Source organism: Canis lupus, chromosome 31 (genome assembly GCF_003254725.2).
Source record: "Canis lupus dingo isolate Sandy chromosome 31, ASM325472v2, whole genome shotgun sequence".
In the NCBI taxonomy this organism is placed as follows: Eukaryota; Metazoa; Chordata; class Mammalia; order Carnivora; family Canidae; genus Canis; species Canis lupus.
Window position 1 is genome coordinate 2,288,551 of NC_064273.1, and position 20,300 is coordinate 2,308,850.

Genomic DNA, 20,300 nt, shown 5'->3' on the forward strand with positions numbered 1-20,300 from the left:
GGCCTAAGCTGAAACAGTGCCGTTATTCAAATGATTCAAATGGGTGGGTCCATAGCCTACTAAGAGATGGGGACCTCCAGTCAGCAGTCCTTCCCAGGCCAACCTGCAGCGGCTCCCTTTGGCACTAGCAACACTTGTAGCAAGGCTGAAAGTGCCCTCAACTATGGACTGTATGTGTTGCTTGTACTTTCTAACCACGAACCATTTTTAGTCACCTATTTTCATTATAAGCTATGCTCCAATATTTAATTTTAAAACTGCATCAACTTCATATAATAATGGTTGTTTTAAAAAGACTGATAGAAATTTAGCTACACTTACAGCTTAACTGTGGAAACCTGTCTTTTTGCAGATAAGCAGGTCTCTCTATATGGACCATCTGGAGACTGAATTATTACTTAATTTTTGCCAAGTGTAAAAACCCCAACATATTGACACTTAATTTTTAAAAGCTCAGAACACCATGCAAATTGTGTTTTATTACAACCAATAAAACTGGAAACATTTTTAATAGCTAAACACTCATAATACAAGCTCATAAACAACTCCTTGATTTGCACACTTTGGGATTTAACTGTGTCTAGATGATATATTTTACCATTGCAAATGCTCTGTTTGAGTGCATTTATAGTGACTAACTTAGAGCTATAATGATTTTACTTCATTTATTCTTTCTTAGTGCTGACTTTTTCTTTTATTCTGTTAAATGCTTATGATTTTGTATTCAATTCTTTAAAGTATGTGTACCAAGAAGGGAGGGAAGTGACACATTAATAAAACCAAATAAAAGTAAAATAAAGACAGGCTAAAATTTCTTTTTTTTTTTTTTTTTTTTTAAGATTTTATTCATTCATTCATGAGGGACACAGAGAGGCAGAGACACAGGAAGAAAGAGAAGCAGGCTCCATGAAGGGAGCCTGATGTGGGATTTGATCCTGGAACTCCAAGATCACAGTCTGGGCCAAAGGCAGGCACTAAACCACTGAGCCACCCAGGGATCCCCAAAATTTCTTTTTTGAAGCCAGAGAAAGGAAACAACAATCAAAGTAAAGAAGACTGCATACAAAAATACTATTTCATAATCAACATTTTAGGAAATTATAATTCATTAAAATTGACTATATTAAATATGTGTAGAATTTTATCATTTATCTCAATTTTCTATGCTGGAACAAAGTAAATAGTTCAGCAACTTTTTTTTTTTCTATTTGCTCTAGTTTAACTTTGTATTAATAATTTTTTTTTACAAGTGACTTAGATTAATTCAAGAAATTTTTAGAGAAGAAAGTACTTATTAAGATCTTTCAGACAGTAATATTTTAGATTATACCTAATGGTCAAACAGGTCCCTAACTTCATTTACATTTAAATAACTAAGTTTTATGTCATTCACATGATTTAAAAATGTAATGGCAGCATATGGGCGACAAGAGTCATGGTGAAACTCTAATTGTGAAACATTGAGAACTTTCAGTGGAAGAGTCTGATATTAACTTTTGATTGTCAAGGTATCCATTTCTTTTTTAAGATTTTCCTTTATTTATTTATTTGAGAGAGAGTGAGCAAGACAGAGGCAGAGGGAGGGGGACAAGCTGACTCCCCGCTGAGCAGGGAGCCCCATTCAGGGCGGGATGCCAGCATCCCAGATCATGACTGAACCACCCAGGCACCCTCTGGAGGTATGCATTTCAAAGGACATCCACCTTGAATAAACATATTGCCTGCAGTAGGATACAGTGGATGGCAATACAACCAGATAAGGAATTGGGCTCTCTGAAAGCCATGGGTAACCTAGGTAACTGACTACTTTGAGTAACTCCAATTCTTCCTTCCCATGCCTGCCTTTCCGTTTTTAGGCTTCAAATTCGCCAACTGGTGACCCCCCAAACTCTTAGATACCTTAATAAATGCAGAGCACCAGATCCATGCATGGTCTCTCTCTTTCTGCCTGTGACTTCTCTATGTTGCCTTCCAGGAACTGAGTAATAAATCCTGTCACTCACAGTTTTAGTGGTTTCTTGCTAAAATGCATCCCGAGCTATAATAAGAACCACAAGGGCTAGTCCAGCCACAACATTGGCCCCTGTGGAGTAAATGTCTGTGGAGGCTCAAGTATTAGGGGCCCACCTAGGACAATACCTCAGGCATTCTTAGTTGAAAGCATTACTCTCAATGGGCTGCGATCAATGCAACAGTACCCATCTCTAAATTTTGTGAGTTTGGTCATTATTACTCCAATTATAGATAGTTTGATAATGGTCAATTTCTTTTAATTTTTAAAAGATGTCCTTTGTTTTTGTTTTGTAATACCATGCTGAAATAAGGTCCCATTGCAATTAGCCTCATTATAACTAATAGATTGGTTAAGATTAGTAGACAAATGATGTTATTTTATTGCTATAAAATTACTTTACCGTTGCAAAGTCTAATGTAAACTCAAATCTGTATTTGAACCAATAATTCATTTAGATATTTATACAAATACACTATATAAACAATTTCATCATCAAATTTGGAATTATGTTTCCCTGTTTGATGTATTGAAATGCATGAAGTATTTGAACAGACTCTTAGTATTAGGACAAGAAGTATATCAGATGTTTTATATCTTCTCTTTATATTTATCCTCTCATTTTTATACTTGAAAGGCGTTAACAATTTTGCACAGCCAGAAACAGCAATTAGGAGTTTAGAAGTTTTTCTGTCTTGATAAGTATAAAACATTCATTTGTGAATTCTAATTTAAAAAATAATGATACATAGACATAACCACTGACACATGTCATTGTCTCAAATATGTTTTTTGAATTTTCAATACCTTTATATTGTTATCCATATAGTGAAGGTACTGCCAAGGATTTCTACAGAATGACACAGTTATGAAATTAAAGCAGTATGACATGATCAAAATGAAAAGTGTTTTCAAATTAAACACACCATGCAAAAATATTATTAATACTAGAAATCACATCAGGTCATTTGGAACCATTTCATAAGGTATCATATTTAACTCATTAACATTTATCACAGTGATCCAAAAGAAAAAAAATAAGAAACATTTGTGAGAGTATACATATGCCATGTGAAATGAATGATAGGGTTATTCAGGACACCGGACTTTAAAAAAAATGCAATTTCCAAAAGCAGAAATAAAAATGTCTTGAAGCAATGGTCTTTTGTAATGAAAAAATATTTAAGAGATCTATAAAATGTTCAGGTGTTAGATATCTGATATAAATCCAGAGTAAGTTTATAAACTATTGCTATATTCACAGATAAATTCTATATGCTCTAGTAACATTTTCTCTGTTTTTTTTTTCATATAGTCAATAAAAATTAGGCTTAAAAGTAATCAGTACACTAACAGCAAAAGAACTTTGCCAGAATTAAATACACACACATATAGATATACATATACATATACATACATATGTATATGTGCATATAATTTCAGTAACTGCATGATACAACTAGAGAGAAACACATTTATCTTACTAAAAAGAACTGAAAAATAATCCTATTATACACTGAGTCCTGATTATGTTTCCAGAACTCCAGATATTATCTGATTCTCAAGCCAACCTGGGAATTAAGTGCTTCTATCAAGTGTTTCTCATTTTTCTGATTAAGATGCTGAGGCTCAATTTGGATCACTATTCAAGACCAAAGACCCAGTAAACACAGGAACCAAAGGTCTCACCCAAAAATGCCTCTAGGGCACACTTATTCTCCATCTTTCTCAGGACTGCTCTCGTTTGCTGGCTTCTCCATGTCTTAACACATTTATTTGTAACCAGGTAGTGCTAATTCCTAGCCTTTGTTCCATATGGTTGAAGCTTCTTGTCTTCCTAACAGAAATGCATTTTAGGTACAAATTGAAGAGATGTGAAAATTTTCAAGTTCATGGCTGACTATCTGAGGAGATCCTTTTGTTCTCTTTCATCTTAATTTCTATATAGCCACAGATGTGATTCTTTAAATGTATTTTAAATTGTATGTTTATCATATATTAGGATGGGAAACTTAATAGCAGTGAAAGAGTGTAAATGGAGACATGAATGGTGATTTATTTGCAGTCATTTATTAAATATATAGACAGGTAGGTAAATGCTATAGATTATGAAATTTAAAAAAAAAGATTATGAAATTTAAAGAAATAATACGTAAAAACCTCATAAAATCAAATATTGTTACTTTAGATTATTGAATGAAAAAGAAAGAAAGAATAGAATATTGAATGAAAAGGATGAAACAAGTAAACATAAAAAAAAACAAGATGGAAATATTGAGTACTCTTTAGTTCTCAGCTTTTCTTAGGCAATATATTCTTATTACAATCTTTTTTAAACTATAATTTTGAAAAAAAGATAAACTATAATTTTGAAATATTTTTACTAATAATGAATTGCATTTGAAGTATAATTGCATCAGAAATTTAACAGGTAATACACAGATAAAAGAATACCATACAACTTAACAAAGATAGTGTACAAAATTCAAAACAATACGAAAATCAGTATAGAGCTTCTTCAAAAAAGTAATTAAATGTTTTTTTTTTTTTTTTTGAGGGGGTAGGGGGAGGGACAGAGGGAGAAGGAAAGAGTGTCTCTTAAGCAAGTTCCCTGCTCAATGCTGAGCCGGATGCTGGATCTTATGACCCTGAGATCATGACCTGAGCAGAAATCAAGAGTCAGACACTTACCCAACTGAGACACCCAGGTGCCCTACAGCTTCCTCAAAAAATTAAAAATAGAAATATCATATGATCCAATAATTCTACTACTGGATATTTGCCCAAATAAAATGAACATTTTACTCAAAAGGAAATATGCACCCCTATGTTTTTTGCAACATTATTTACAATAGCCAGGATAGGGAAACAACCTAAGTATCCATTGATAGATGAAAGGATAAGGAAGATGTGGTGTATACACACACACACACAAACATACATGTGCACATGAGTATTACTGATCCCTAAAAAAGGATGAGATTGTGCCATTTGCACAATAGACCTAGAGGGTTTTATGCTAAGTGAAATAAGTCAGACTGAGAAAGACAAATGCCATATGATTTCACTCATATGTGGAATCTAAAAAAAGCAAATGGATAAAATAAACAAAAGGAAGAATCAGATCTATAAGTACAAAGAACAGACTGTTGATTGCAAGAGAGGCAGAGGATGGGAAGGGGGCAAAACGGGTTAAGGGGAGTGGGAGATTCAGGCTTCCTAGTTAGAATGAGTAAGTCATGATAATAAAAGGCACAGCATAAGGAATATAGTCAATGATATTATAATAGCACTGTATGGTGACAGATGGTAGCACACTTGTGGGGAGCGCAGAATAATGTATAAACTTGTCAAATCACTATGCTATACACCTGAAACCAATATAGCCATATGTCAGCTGTACTCAAATTCTAAAAAGTAAGTATAACTATTAAGGTCCTGGCTCTGATGAACTTCACATTCTAGTGAATTGAAATGGAAATTAAATAGACAAATTGTAATTAAAGGAAAGGAAATTAAATAGATAAATATGTAAAATAATTCATAACAATGTTTGTATACTGATGGAGTCTTTCACTCTGTCACATATGGACTGGAACATTAATGATACAGGGACACTTGGTGACTTTTCCCAACCCCCCGTGGTTTGTTGAAGATGGGAGAGAAAAGTAGCACTAGACTGACATTTAATGTCAATGCTGCTATTTTTTTCTATACAAAGTAACTACTATAAATCCCCTAACTTAAAAAATACATTTTTCTTTCCATGTATTTTGGTGCCATTTGAAAAATATCTTCCAATTGTTAAGTAAACATGATGGGATAGTGTGTGTGTATACATTTATGTGTATGTGCCTTCTCTGATATTTGTATGTTCCTCTGAAGAAAAGATTAATTCTTGGTCACTTTTAAAGTTCATGGTGTAAAGTTCACAGAACATCTTAGGAAACCTGTAAAAAGTGAATTACCTGAAAAAGTAGTACACTGGTATCATTTTAATGGTCTGGTTAAGACGCAATAAGTAAGATTCCACTTTTGATGCACGCGAACAAATATAAAATACATTATTAAACATTCTGTGTTGGAATAAAACGTTTTTCTCTTATTTTATTCTAAGCTGTGCATGTATACGTGTATATGCTTAGCAAGGGCATGAATACTTTCCTTCATTAAGCACAGACACTGGTTACTTGGGGAAGATGTATTAATTTAATTGCTAGTGATTTTAGATACAATATGTTTAATTTCCGTATTCGTACTGTCTAGAATGACCCCATATATATAGCAAGTCCTCAATAAATATTTTTTGAAGAAGGAAGGAATAATCAGCTATTAGGAACTTTTTGTGTTATAAGTAGGTCTTAAAAAAAAAGTTAAGTCAATGTCACCATCCTTTCCCATCAAAGTAATTTGTCTGCACAGTCAGAACTTAATACCATAGAGATTTTGTTAGCATGCAGAAATTGCATTTCACTTAAATTGCTATTTGTAAAAACTTTGGAAAAACAATAAGTTGAAGCAAAGTAAAAATGTAGGTATCTTTCATTTCATATAATATCACAAAGTATTTTTTACCTTTTCTTCATTTTTATTATTTACAAATAAATTGTTATAAATCTTTAAATCCTTCTCACTTGTAGATTTAGCTCAAATGTAGTTCATTTAATAATACTAAAAGAAACATAGGAATTTTTAGAAATTCTTATTGCTACTATCATCAAAATTCAGTTATTAATTACATATCATATTATAGAGTTTACATGATTATTAAAAACTAATAATTATCTAATATCAGATATTTTTCAGAAATGAGAAAAATATTATGATAACTGTTATGTCAAAGCTAACAAATCAGTTTAATATTGAAAATTAATAAAAATCCCAAGAAAAACAGTCTAATTGAACAATCTTTTAAGTAAAAGAAAATAACATTTAAGTCAGTACTTTGTACAACCATAATTACATATATTAATGTAAAGTCCCCATGATTTCAAGTTAAATTGTTAAGTTTAATGCATGTTAGTATAGCCAACATGACATAAGACATGTACAAGTACAAAAAGACAGACTTAAATAGGGCAAATTCTCTCCAAACATTGTTTATGCAAAAATTAAGTTTAAAGCCTGTTTGTCTATAATGCACTCATACAATTTTTTAAAATTTCTTCATCACTTACTAACCACTTAATGACTGCTCAGGAATGCTTTTTTATATTTCTGAACTATAATGTAATTATATTTTGCCTTTAAAGATTAATTTCTTCAAGGTTGCTTTCCTTAAGGCAAAAATATTTATTAACAAACCAATACCAGAGATTACTCATGGAGCCAAATATGAATTCCTATCATCCTGGACAGCTTTACCAATATTCATTTTTAGGACATTCTGTTAGTAGACTAAATAGATCTACTGACTTTAGGGTGATATGTTGAATATTTATTTAAAAGTTCTATGTGGTGACTAGTTTATAATGACCCCATGAATTATGCCAGTTTTTAGAACGTGTTCAACATTTTGGGTACTTTTAATCCAGTGGGAGAAGAATAAATCATTGACATTAAACAAAGATCTTTAAAAAGTGAATGCTACCTCTGCAACCTTGAACATCTTACTTTTCCGTTTATAAGGCAAGGAAAAAAGGAACAAAAAAAAGAGTTCCATTTCACATTTAAATTTGCTCAGTGTTGGCTCCATGTATTTTTAACTTATATTCTGGAATATTTTCATAATAGTCATAAGTGGCACTAAAAATTAAAATGTACCATCTTGCCTCATATTCTATCCAATAACCCTAATTGATAGTAATTTAGGTGACTTAATTACTTCTTATAATTAAGTAAAATTGGATCTCAATCTCTACCCTTTTAAAATACCCTTTAAAGCTTCATTTAATGTGTTTTCAAGGCCATAACAAAGAAGCATACTGTACCTCTTACGCTGCTGGCTGTTGCAGATGTGGTTGGGCTGGTTGTTATGGCTACAGTGGTTGTGACTGTTGCAGTGGTAAGGGAGGGGATGATAGTAGTGGGAAGCAAAGTGTTGGGAACATCTGGTGAGTGGAAAAAAAACAAAATATAAAACAAAATCATATCATGCAAACAAAAGAGAAACACAAATGATTAAAATTATAAATACGTATGTCTTATTTAGGTTTAACTTTAACAGGCTTACACAGATTATCAGGTACAAAGCTGGCTGTACCACACGGTTCTTGTCATTTTTTTTGTTCACTTCTTTTTCATGCTCCTATACAAAGCAAAAGCAAAAACTTGGAGCAATGTTTGGGAATAAGCAGATTGTAATATTTAGAGTGAAATTTAAAATGACAAGAATTCATTTGTTCACTGAGTCATTTAAAAAGTGTGACATGCAGTAGCAAAATACAAATAGGTAAAACAAAAAATGACATGCTTTGTCAAAGAAGTAAACAAAGAAAAAACACAACAGAAATAAACACAAATAACATCACCATATAAGATTAAAGAAATGTTAATGATGGATGAGTATACGCATGTTAAATGCTTTTTGGTTTTTTCTTTTAGGAAAATTTAATGATAGGAAATAAGATGACAGCAATCTTTAGAAACAAACAAAAAAGAAGCTTATTGTTATTATTATTACTTTGCTTTTCTTTTTCTCACAAATGATGTTAATGCACAGCTTAGAGTCTTGCAGTTCTTACCCTGATTAGCTGGTAACGCCTTCTAACAATTTTGCAGTACCTAGGAGTCTTTAACAAGTATTGAGTCAACTAGCATGGAACCCAATATTCTGAAAAGTTTATGATTTATTTTATTTGGCATACATAGGAGAGGTGATTGAACACAGACTTGAACCATAATATTCAACCCCTAATTCATGATTAGTCAAAGTTGCCAGAAGTTAACACCAGATTCTAATACAGAAAACAGAATAAACAGAAAGAATAACTTATAATTTTACATGAAAATCTTCCTTTCACTCAAAACTGGCTGAAAATTTGGAGAGCATCATATCATAGGAAATATTGAGACAATGTAGCCACTGTCAAGCTATAGAACCTCAGTAAGATTCTCAAAAAGTCAGATCTTAGTCTCAAGTGAATAGGCATATAATTTACACAGTGAGGCAATGAGAAACAGTTCACAAATTACCTGTAATTACTGTGCTGGGGTTTGATTTCACATGTTTGCCACACAGTCCCTACATATCCAAAGTGTTTGACAGATTATTTTGCTGTTAAAAGGCTTCCTGTCATTCTCTCAGTTACAGTCTTTGAGTCACACCCAAAATTTTCTAGCTTTTTACTTCTGATAAATTAGCCCTCCTCAATCCTCAGACTTGAACCTGCTGAATTCTCTACACTGGAGACATCAGAAAACAGTAGGAGCTTCCTCTCATATCTTGGGTATTGATGTTTACACCTGTTTTCCAACAGGGAAAATGCTTCCTAGACAGTCAAATTAAGAAAACAACCTTCTAAAAACTCAATGGTGCTACATTAATCACTGGAGAAAATGGGTATTGCCTGATGTGCGATTACCATGATCATAAAATGGAATTGACTTTAACAACATTATAAACTGAATCAATATTATGTATATGTGCACATATACTTCTTATTTACTAATTTTTATAATACCTTCTTATTTTTATGGTAAGCTTTCCTAAATGGTTTAGACAGGCTAGAAGTAAATGAAAGACATTTTCTAAATTAAAAAAACATGAGTAATTTTAACTTTCATGGATACCTAAAATAGAAAATAATACATTCTTCGTCTGCTAGTGAAATCTTTTGCTTATTAAGATTTCAAAATATATGTGTTTAATTTATGCAAAAGGATATCTTACATGGCTATCAAATACAAGAACATAATAATATTAGTACTTTAAAACTCCAGGTACAGAAACCGATGTCACCAAACCTAGCACAGATGGTAAAATATTAGGTTATTTCCTATCAGATAATGAGTTAAAATAAGATTCCATTAGACTTGAAAAGCAGCCTTTCAAAATCAGCTAATACTATTCAATTCTTAACAGCTGGAATACAAAGGACAGGTTTCAGTGTTATTTGTTCATTTTTTAGTTTAGCCAAAAAAATAATTATGTGGAATATTTTTTCTTTATTCCATATCAACAAAATTGAGTAATGATAAATCTTGATTTGTCTTGGAGTCTATGTATTTCCAGGTACTGTGAACATTTTTTGTAAAAACCAAACAATATCTTTATTTCTTGTAATTATGAAAATGCATGAAATATAGATTTTTTCCTAGACTAACAATTAAAGAACCAAAAAACACAATAATTTTAATAATTGTCAATCCACTTTAAGAGGACTGCCTTAGAGTCTTTTAAAGTGTCCAGACAGATAACCCTACAAATCATTATTGACTCATACTCTGACTCCTGCTTTATTTGCCCATTATCCTCTCTCACCCTTCCTTCTTGACTTCCTATGTATTTAAAAACCAATCTGCTGAAAGAAATTGGATGGAAGACATCTTGGCCAAAGGACAACTGCGTCAAGAAAAGTATCCTTCAGATAAGAAGTCTCTCTCAGTCACTGTTATGTTTTTAACCACTACTAACTTTATTTCATCCTAGGTGTACTGAAACATTTTAAACATTTTAATTTATCCTTTTTATGTTATATTCTTATCTATCCAATTATATTAGCTCTATTGTAAAAGAGCAACATTTGAAATAATCTAAATATTAAACACCAGAAGAGTAATCAGAACCAACTGAAATTCAACAACATAATATCAGTTGGAATTAGTTGGAATTCTTAGAAAGATCAACAAAATTGCATGATGCTTCTCTCTTCTACTTAAACTTTCTGTCTGCCCTGATTTGATTGATGTCAGTCTCCACACTTGACAATTGAAGCAAAGAACTCTATTTATTGTTAGGACCCTATCACAATGTAGAAGATGAATGAATATTTACTAAATGGATTTGTTCATAGCATTATAAACATATAACACATTATAACATATAACACATTTTAGAGGATCTAGAAAAGTCCATTTTTTTGACAGGGTCATCCAGTTAATATAAAACTAAAAGATTTTATTACTTCTGCTCTAAAAAAATCCTTTTCTGTCTTCAATATAGACAGACAATAATTATTTTCTGAAGGATAATATTTTTTCACTTATTTTTTTAAGTAAACTCTATCCCTCAATGTGGGACTTGAACTCACGACCCCAAGATTAAGAATCGCATGCTCTATGGACTAAGCCAGCCCGGTGCTCCTGAAAGATAATTTTTTTAAGACTACAACTTACAACTTCTTCCTTCAAATAAATTCCCTTGCTAACAAAATGAATTATTTCCCACCTTTCCTGCTATTTGAAAGTAGTGTGAGCCTGACTGGAGAATCATGTCCTCCATGTCTCTTTTCATTTTCAACTAACTTGAGACTTTCAGAGAAAGGGTGAAAGGCCAAGAGGGCTCACTAAGCAGGTCCTATTGTGATCAGTAATAAAAGATCACCACAAAGTTATAAATTGTCTATGATTATCCCTACTTAATGGATGAAAGAACTTTGAGATAGAGCTTCCTCATCTCTAAATTTAAATATATATTCATATATGCATATATTATAATACAAGAGAATATTTTATTTCATAAGTATAATGGAAAGGTTTCTCAAACACTTCCCTCTCAAGATCATTTATTTTATCTGCCTGACTGCAACTCCTGACAAAGCAGAAATTAAAAAAAAAAAAAAAACCTGAGGTTCCTTTCTAAGTTCAAACATTCATATCTGGTTTTCACTCCTGTGACCGAGTGGCAACATTTGACATCATTTCACAATTGTTTAAAAGATCTGGTTCGGTACATTATCATTTGGCCTTTTATTTAGACATTGATAGAGAAAATGGTGCTACATTTTCACAAGGAAACATGACATTGGAAACACTAGTACCTATCATTTGTCTCATTTTTGAATGTACATTTTTAAATTCTATACATTTTTAAAACCATTATACTGTTAATACAAAGTGCTCAATCAAATATAGTACAGGATAGAAAATGCAGGTCATTTTTTCCCTCTTCCAAGACACATCCATTTATTTTTCTCGAGAATAAAATACCCTAATCCACATGCAGAAGAATTATACCCATGCACACACACATAATAAAAACAACTGAATCTTGATTTGACATTAATTTACTCTGTTTCTAAAGCAAGATAATCTGCATGCTAATATTATATGTAATTTGTTGAATATGATTTGCCAATTTTAGACCTTAATATATGCCTTATATTTTAACATCATATGATTAAAGGAAGTCTTAACATGGACACTAAGTAACTATAAATTTTAAAAAATAGAGAAATTAATGGTTTGTAGCATAATTTATAAATATTAAAATTCAGAAATGAAAACTCTCTAATAAGTTGATCAATTAACTACATGCATTTCATCTCTGATTTCTACAATGCAAAAGATGAGGTCAAAATTTTTATTGTTATTTTCCTTGGAGAATATCTTATTTGAATCAAATAATATTGAATTTGCCTGAAAAAAAAGTGGCTACAAATAAAGTGTTCAGAATTTACAATTTATAAAAGAAATTAACTATTATATATTTCTTAGATGTTAAGGAATTAGTAGTTGATAAACTATGTAGTGGATAAAAATGGTATTTGGTAAGTGAACAGAGTAAAAATGATCCGATTTGTCTAGATAGCTGTATACCATAGCAAAGTCAAGGATTTGCTTAAAAGAAAATTGGTGAGCAGTGTTTATAGGGAACTAAGAAAAGTCAAGTTCCAAGGCATGAAAATATTTGTTTATAGTTTTACCTACACATAAGGTGTGAATTCCAATAAATTACACTTCTCATTTCAGTTGTAACATATATACTATTTTCATATAAAAAGAAAATTCAGGAGTATTTCAATAATGTCAGACAAAACCCCAAATTTAGTCAATTGTACAGTTGCATATTAGTGCAGACAAAGTCTAAGTAGGCAGCAAGAGTCATTCATGTGAGCGAATGCTGGGTTACAAATAAATGCAGTGTAAATGGTGTGGGTTCCTTTTGTAAGGACCTATTCACTTGCAGAAGCACAATTTCAGCTCACACTACAATGTTGTTGAATCAGGAAACTCAAATCTGTGTCCAGGGACCATGGCTAAACTTCATTATGACAAATTCACCAGTCCATCGTTTCTCCTGATCAACCTGCTTGATCCTGCCATGAAGAACTCCAAACTGCCTCTATCATCGTTGTGAGGAACCATATTGGAACAGAGGGGCTAGAGGTCCTCAGAGGATATAAACCTGGTTCTTTTCTTTATTTTTCATAGTGCCTGGTTACCATCAGTAAAGAAACCGAAGTCTAGCACATGAGAAGACGTGTGCCCCTGACACAAGTCTTTTCCCAAAATTCTGGACTCAGTGCTTGCTGTTCTGCTCTTTGTTGCCATGTTCTCAGAGCCACATCCTGTTTCCTGACATTATTACATTTCTTGTCTTTTAAGCTTAGTTAAATACGGTCTCATCTGTAAGGCATTACCCAATTCTGCAGAGTTAATATCTTCCTTCAAAGCACTCTCAAGGCACTCAGCATATATGTCTACACATGCTTGTTATACATTATGTTACCATTTTATTTATATGTCTATCTCCCCAATTCACTTCAGGCTCAGTTGTCATAAGTCAACATGTCTTTGTTTTTTAAAATATCATTTTGCTGTGGGACAAGTTTACTCTGCCTCAATCCCTGAGTATTCCAATCTCTGTCCCTTTCTAGATGTACCTAGTAAAATGCTACTCCCAAGTTTCAGTCTGATTTGGATCTGCTCTGTGAAGACTTCCTGGACCCACTGAATATCATCTGATTTCCCTTCTCTCTGAATAGCTGTCATTTTTACTTTTTTCTTTTTAGCTTACGTACTGTCTACCTCACTTGCTTACCAATCCTTCTACAACAATGCTTTATATTCGTGGCACACCACTATGGGCACAACCAGAGTTATGCGCTGCTCACTAGCTCCACGTCTCTCTTTCTCTCTCTTCCAGTGGAGAATAAAATACATGTGCAATGCTATGGTAAGATTACTAAAATTTCCTTGATTTACATAATCAATGAATGCACTCTATTACTCTCTTATTTATAATATAGTACACAGTACACAGAACATATATCAAAGCTCTTCATGAAATCGGTGGTTGAAGATGGGGAGGCTATAACATTTATATGGCACTAATATGCATTGCTTGTTTTTTATATTTTGTTTTTGTTTTTGTTTCCCACAAGCCAACAAGATGATAAGATAACAAAGAGAACAGAATTCATGATACAGTCCTGTGCTTCCTTCAGGGACTGTTCTATGCTTTGAGTTTGACTGGTACTATATAAATAATGCTCCTACTGGTGGTAACAACAATGATGTCAATAGATATAGAATAGTATCATTTTTAATAACATGAATCTATAATTGAGCCTTAGTTATGGTTAATTTGTGCAAAAAAAAAATGCCCCCTCCTTCCAATTATCATGTATGAGATGGTGTTTTCAGAAATTTCTGCTGCTGAGAGTCTTCAAGTCTAAACGATTATTTTTTTAAAAAATTACAATGCAACACACTAAAGAATCTTATGTTCTGACCATGGTTTTTCAATTTTTAAAAAGTGTTAGAGCTCTAAATCAAATTATCCAATTCAAATAATAGAAAAGTGCCCTTTTTAATCACATCCTAATGAAGGAATTAAAAAAAATGTAACCACATTTTGTTACTGGAGCTTATTAGAGCACAGAGATCCTGTATAACCTTGTTAAAATGAAATCAGTTCCAACAAGCACTGTATACAATAAATTGAAGAATGGTGTAGCACCTTTTTTCCAATAACGAGCTTTTCAGGTTAAAGGTATGTTCTGTTCTCTACAAATGCAGTGTGCAATAATTTCTAACTTGTCAACCTGTTTTGTTTTCTGGCAGCTTCTCTTTTTAAAAATGGCATTCTGGCCCATTCAGAATGGATTTTCTAAGCAAAATTAAGTCTAAAGAGTCCCAGAAGCCCAAGCTGCTTGTTTCTCTCTAAGGACTAGTGTTCAATAAGGAGAAAAATTGCTACCATTTAGTCTGGACTCCATATGTCTACTTTCTTTCTGCTTTATGTCACTAACTCCCCAGGGTGGTCCAAGGGTAATCAAGAGTGAATCCAAACCAAGGATTATTAGTGGAGATACAGAATGGTCAAAACTCAACATATATTAGAAGTATTAAGGCAAGAAGTGTCCTTTTGAAAGAAATGATTCACATTTCCTAACCTTAAAAATAATAGGGCATCCTTAACCTTCTTCCTGATAATTGCACTGCCATTGGAAGCAATTGTAAGAGGAAAAATGTACTGTATTTGCCTTTTTACCTGTGCAGAGAGGGACATTTACCTGTTCCCATTATGTTCAGCTACATGTAGCAGCCTATTTGGAATATAGCATAAGAATGGGTAATAGCACCAAGGCTCTTACTTAAATGACAACCACCAGGTTGACAAGGCCTCAACTTGCCTGTGCATGCTTCCTCCTCGAGAGTCATATGGTAACCTCATCAGCTTCATAAAAAGCAACCTTTTTAAAAATTAGATTTGAATGAATCCCTTTTCATCCCCCTGATAGCTTCAACTGGCTTTGCGTGCTAAATGGAATTCTTATACGATAACAATAAAGAAAAAGCTGCTTCTAAAAAATGAAAAGTACTATAATTTTAAGCTGTAGGTAGTAACCAACAGTTCTATATAATTACAAGGAAAGTTTATGAATAAAATCAGTCTGTTGTTTGAAAAAAATGTATGATTTTTTTTTCTTTTAAAATATTCCTTCACATTCCAAACTCACAAAAGTGAAATAAAATTTAAAGTGGGAAAAAATCCTTCCAAGAGGATGATCCTACATTATTTAGCTCCACCTACTTCAGTACGGTGAGTTCTTTCTTAAAAGTACTTTACCAAAAAGTACATCAGATGATTTGGTCAAATACTTTAAGTTCTGTGAGGATGAAAGTCTTCTTTGTAAAAATAGTTCTGTCACCCATTAAAGAAAAACTCAAATCAAATATGAATATACAAAGGGGAAGCATGTTCTGGAGGCAAAAATACTAATTGAGAAATCCGGATACTGACCCACATCCCTAATGTTCAGAGTTCTCACACAAAGCCAGGTCTTTCCTAACCTTACAGTAGATTATTAAGTAAACTGGTTCCGACTTGGGATTTAGCTATACAAACTGATAACTTGCCCCAACTTATTGACATTTAAAACTAACTATGGAATTTCATATTCTCCTGAATGTGTCTCATGGAATATTATAGTTTATTACAGTTAATGAAGGGACCCTGAAGACGTCTCTGAAGTTGTATCATGGTGAAAGACAGGAGTGAAAAATTCTTCACTTTTGAATTTTTACCAAGTAAGTCTAGGCATAGTAAGGAATATTTATTTATTTATTTATTTGGGGATCTTCAGTTCTTGACTTAGCACTTGTGTGTAGTAGATAAGAAAGATTCCCTGAAATAATAAAAATATTAGGTAGTATAGCATTGTGATAGAGATTCTCAGGAAAAAAAAATTATATTTGGCCAGAAACAAATGATCTTTATAACTGATGTTATAGACTTCCAAAGAACAAATCCAATTTTCGGTAAGCAAAAGTCACAGAATTTCACAAACAAAACAAAACAAAACAAAACAAAACAAAAAACAGACATGTGAAGTCAATCACAGAAGTGTTCTAATTTCTATTGATGATAGTAATTATTCTATACACAGTTATTCATTTTGTGTATTGCTTAACTATATAAGGCACCATTTATATATGGATTGCCAAATAAATATATCTCTTTATCTCACTTTTTTTCCTAATATGAGATGGAACCCAAAGGTCTTGGTTTTGGTGACCAAAGAATGAATATTGGTTTCCCTAATTTTGTTCAGAAGCCAAGGCAGTATACACATGGACACACACATAAATATATGAATATATGTGGATATGGGTGTTTATGTATATATGTATCTATGTACATATACATTATTTTATTAAAGTTTATTCTGTTGAAAAGAGGGAGAGACAAAGATAGAGATATACAGAAAGAGACAAAGGAATTTATAATCATTAAAGAAATATTGATTGATTGCTTACTATTTAGAAGGCCTTATTCTAAGAGCTAGAGATATAGAAATAAATGAGACTCATAAGATTTCTGCTTTTAAGAAAGTCATAATCTACTGGATAGATATATAATATATTCACATGTACAGATACATTTATATATAACATATAATATATATACATAAATGCATATGTATATATATATACATTTATAAAATATAATATACGAATAAACAACTAAAATACCAAATACTGTTAAAAGATCTACAGATAATTAAAATTAAGTGATGCATGATTGAGGCCATTTTAGATTGGAGAAGAAGAGAAATGGCCTCTTTCAGAAGATCCATTTAATAAAAATCTGAATGATAAGAAATCATTCTTGCAAATACCAGCATATATGACAGGATTCCTTGTACTTCCTGCTCAAGCATTCTGGACAGAAGCAACTTCCTGAAAAGAGAATGAGCTTGATGTCTTAGAGGAGTGCAAAGAGGAACAGGGAAACAAGTGATTGGGTAGAGAGTGAAGAGATGGCACACAGGTAGGTATGCAGGGCTTACTACTCTAGCTAAAGGGATTTGGGTTTTATCCTACATGTGATGAAACGCCTTTGGAAAAATTCAAATTGAGGAAAGATATGAAGGAATATGTATTTAAAACATCTATATATTACAGCTGTGTGGGAAGGAGATTACAGACACAGATGTCTCTCTACTCTAGGCTAGAGAGACTAAAGGAGAGAAGCAGACATACTAAAAACATGGTTTGGAAATAGTGTCAACAGAACATGCTGATGAACTGGATATAAGGGTAAAGAGAGGTCTAAGATAGTTCTTAGATTCTGGAATAAGCACAGGATGTATTGTTACAATGTTAGTAAAAATTACATTGTAAGAAGCAACCAAGCAGGTGTTACTAAAGATCTGTATCTTGTAGTTGGGTGTGCCATTATTTTTTAAAACAAATGCCCACATTAAAAAAAAAAAAGAAAGAAAGAAAACAAACAAATGCCCACATTCCCCCCCGCCCCATGGACTTGAATACTGCTTCCTTTCTCTAATGAATGAGCCCATTAATGCTCATACACTTGAGTAGAAGAGCTTTGCACATCTTTGTAAAGCTACAACCTATCCTTATTTCCACATAAAAAACCTAGAAAGACTGAGTGTCATGGATTCTTTTTTCTTATGTTTACCTCACTGCAACTGATAAAAAAGATCATGGATATTTAAAATGCTAAAATTGTTGGGTGGTGGACTCCCTTCCATTCAGTCTGGAATGAGGGTTTTCCTCATGGACATTTGAGCCAGAGGTCCATGTAGGTAACATAGGAACATTTACTTCAAAGTGGTAGAGTGGTATCTTTGGAATTTTTACTCTGAAAGGTAAAATCTTAATTTATCTAATTCATGCTCATCTGAAAACAAAGAGATGGAATTAAAACTCAACTCTGAGCTAAGTAAGTATGCCTGAGCATATGCGACTTTTTAAATGTTCTATAACGAAACAGTGTTCCTGACTCCACTATTTGATCCCATTCCACTTCTCTCTGCAGAGTTCAACAGCAATTTATCCAGTCAGAGGTATCCTTTCCCACAGGCTTCACAGCTCTCCCTCCTTTATTCATGTCCAGAAATGATATGTTTTATCTCAGCGATTAAAGAAGGTACTGTTTTAAGAATCATCCAACTAGTTTACTGTCTGCAAACTCTCAACCAGAGATGAGAGCAGCAACCATAGGGCTCTTCCATTAGTGCACTGTTTGTTGCTCCATATGGATGTATTTTCTCTCCTTTTCTTCCTACACTGTGTATTTTCCCATCTATGCTTCTAAAGAAAGCTTCTCCAAAGGAAAAATGCTCATTATGAGTACATAGAATTAATTTACCAACTGGTAGGTCTGTTTCTGTGTGAGGGAACAGATTTTAGCTGAATCCCTTTTTAATTTTTACTAGGCTATGCATCTGTCCATAATCCAGGCTTCTCTTTCTCACTGCCCACCCACCCATAGGAGCTCAAAGATTCACTCTTTTAGTTCCACACTGATCTGTATCACCTTGCCTAACACTACAACTAAGAGGGAAAAAAATCATGTAGCCTCTTATTGTTTCTAAATGTCCCATTGTTAGGTAAATGTAATAGAAAGCTGCATATTTACTATGAAGCATTGGAGTGCATTTTCCATTTTAATGTGATGAGGGTTCTCAATAGTTTTCAAAGCATTGATAATCGTGACATGAATATGTGTAACATACCCTGTAAGTATAGAAACATGTATTATAATCATGGTTGCTTAGTTCTGTGGTAAGTTAAGTTTAAAAACAAGTTTACGATATTCCTAATCTGTTGCATAGTTATCACCCCATTAATGTGTACATGCATTAATTATTTTGCTAAATTTAAGATTACTAATAACCCTAAAGCAACTGAATTTATATTCTATACCCTAGTGAAATATTTAAAGAGATGATAGATGACTTAGAAATGTTTGCTAACGTGAAAGGAAGTCCACCCTCCATTACTCAATTTGCCTCTCTCCCACAGGAAGCAAATCAAGTGAAAGGGAAAATCAGCACTGAAGGTTGAAAGTGAATCTGTATTTCCATGTCTCTGAAAAAGATATATGTCTAAATGAGCAACAAAGGTAGATGCTTGGCTTGATGCAGATGTCTGTAATATCTGTGCCTATAACTGTCTCTGAGTATTTTTGATATTTATTATTTAAAGCAGAGTGACATGAATATAGTAGTTGCATTGATTTTTAAAAGTTGAAAAGGCATACTTAATAGCTTGATACCTTTCACTAGACTAAAACACACAGATATTTCTAGCACAATATTCCTTCTTACTATTGAAAATCTGAAACACTCTTTATGAGTTCTTACTTTTGAATGGTTCTTATTAACTACCAATAAAATGTGCGGACCTATAGAGTGTGTATGCGTGTGTGTGTGTGTGTGTGTGTGTATGTGTGTGATTTCTGAGGTAAACTAATCCTGGAAACAAAAAAAGCAACATCTTATTTTTCATCAGTATTCAATCCAATGGACACATGATCAAACAAACTATAACTGTCAAGTGATATTTTATAGATATCAAGTCAGTGACTGTCAGTAAACTGACATTACAGAAACATAAAGAAGCTTTTTATTATTTTTTACTTTCTGCT

At 32.8% G+C, this 20,300-nt stretch overlaps 1 protein-coding gene across 4 annotated transcripts in view; it reads right to left on the reverse strand.

Moving 5' to 3' along the window:
- Positions 1 to 20,300, reverse strand: part of CADM2 (cell adhesion molecule 2) — a 1,069,595-nt gene that overhangs the window by 66,926 nt on the left and 982,369 nt on the right. For 3 of the 4 annotated variants that reach the window (XM_025450022.3, XM_025450020.3, XM_049104674.1), the window contains one exon: positions 7,942 to 8,061. The exons of the other annotated variant lie outside the window; for it this stretch is intronic. In XM_025450022.3, coding sequence (XP_025305807.1) covers positions 7,942 to 8,061 — 120 coding nt within the window. The remainder of the gene's footprint in view (positions 1 to 7,941; positions 8,062 to 20,300) is intronic. 4 annotated transcript variants of the gene reach the window in all.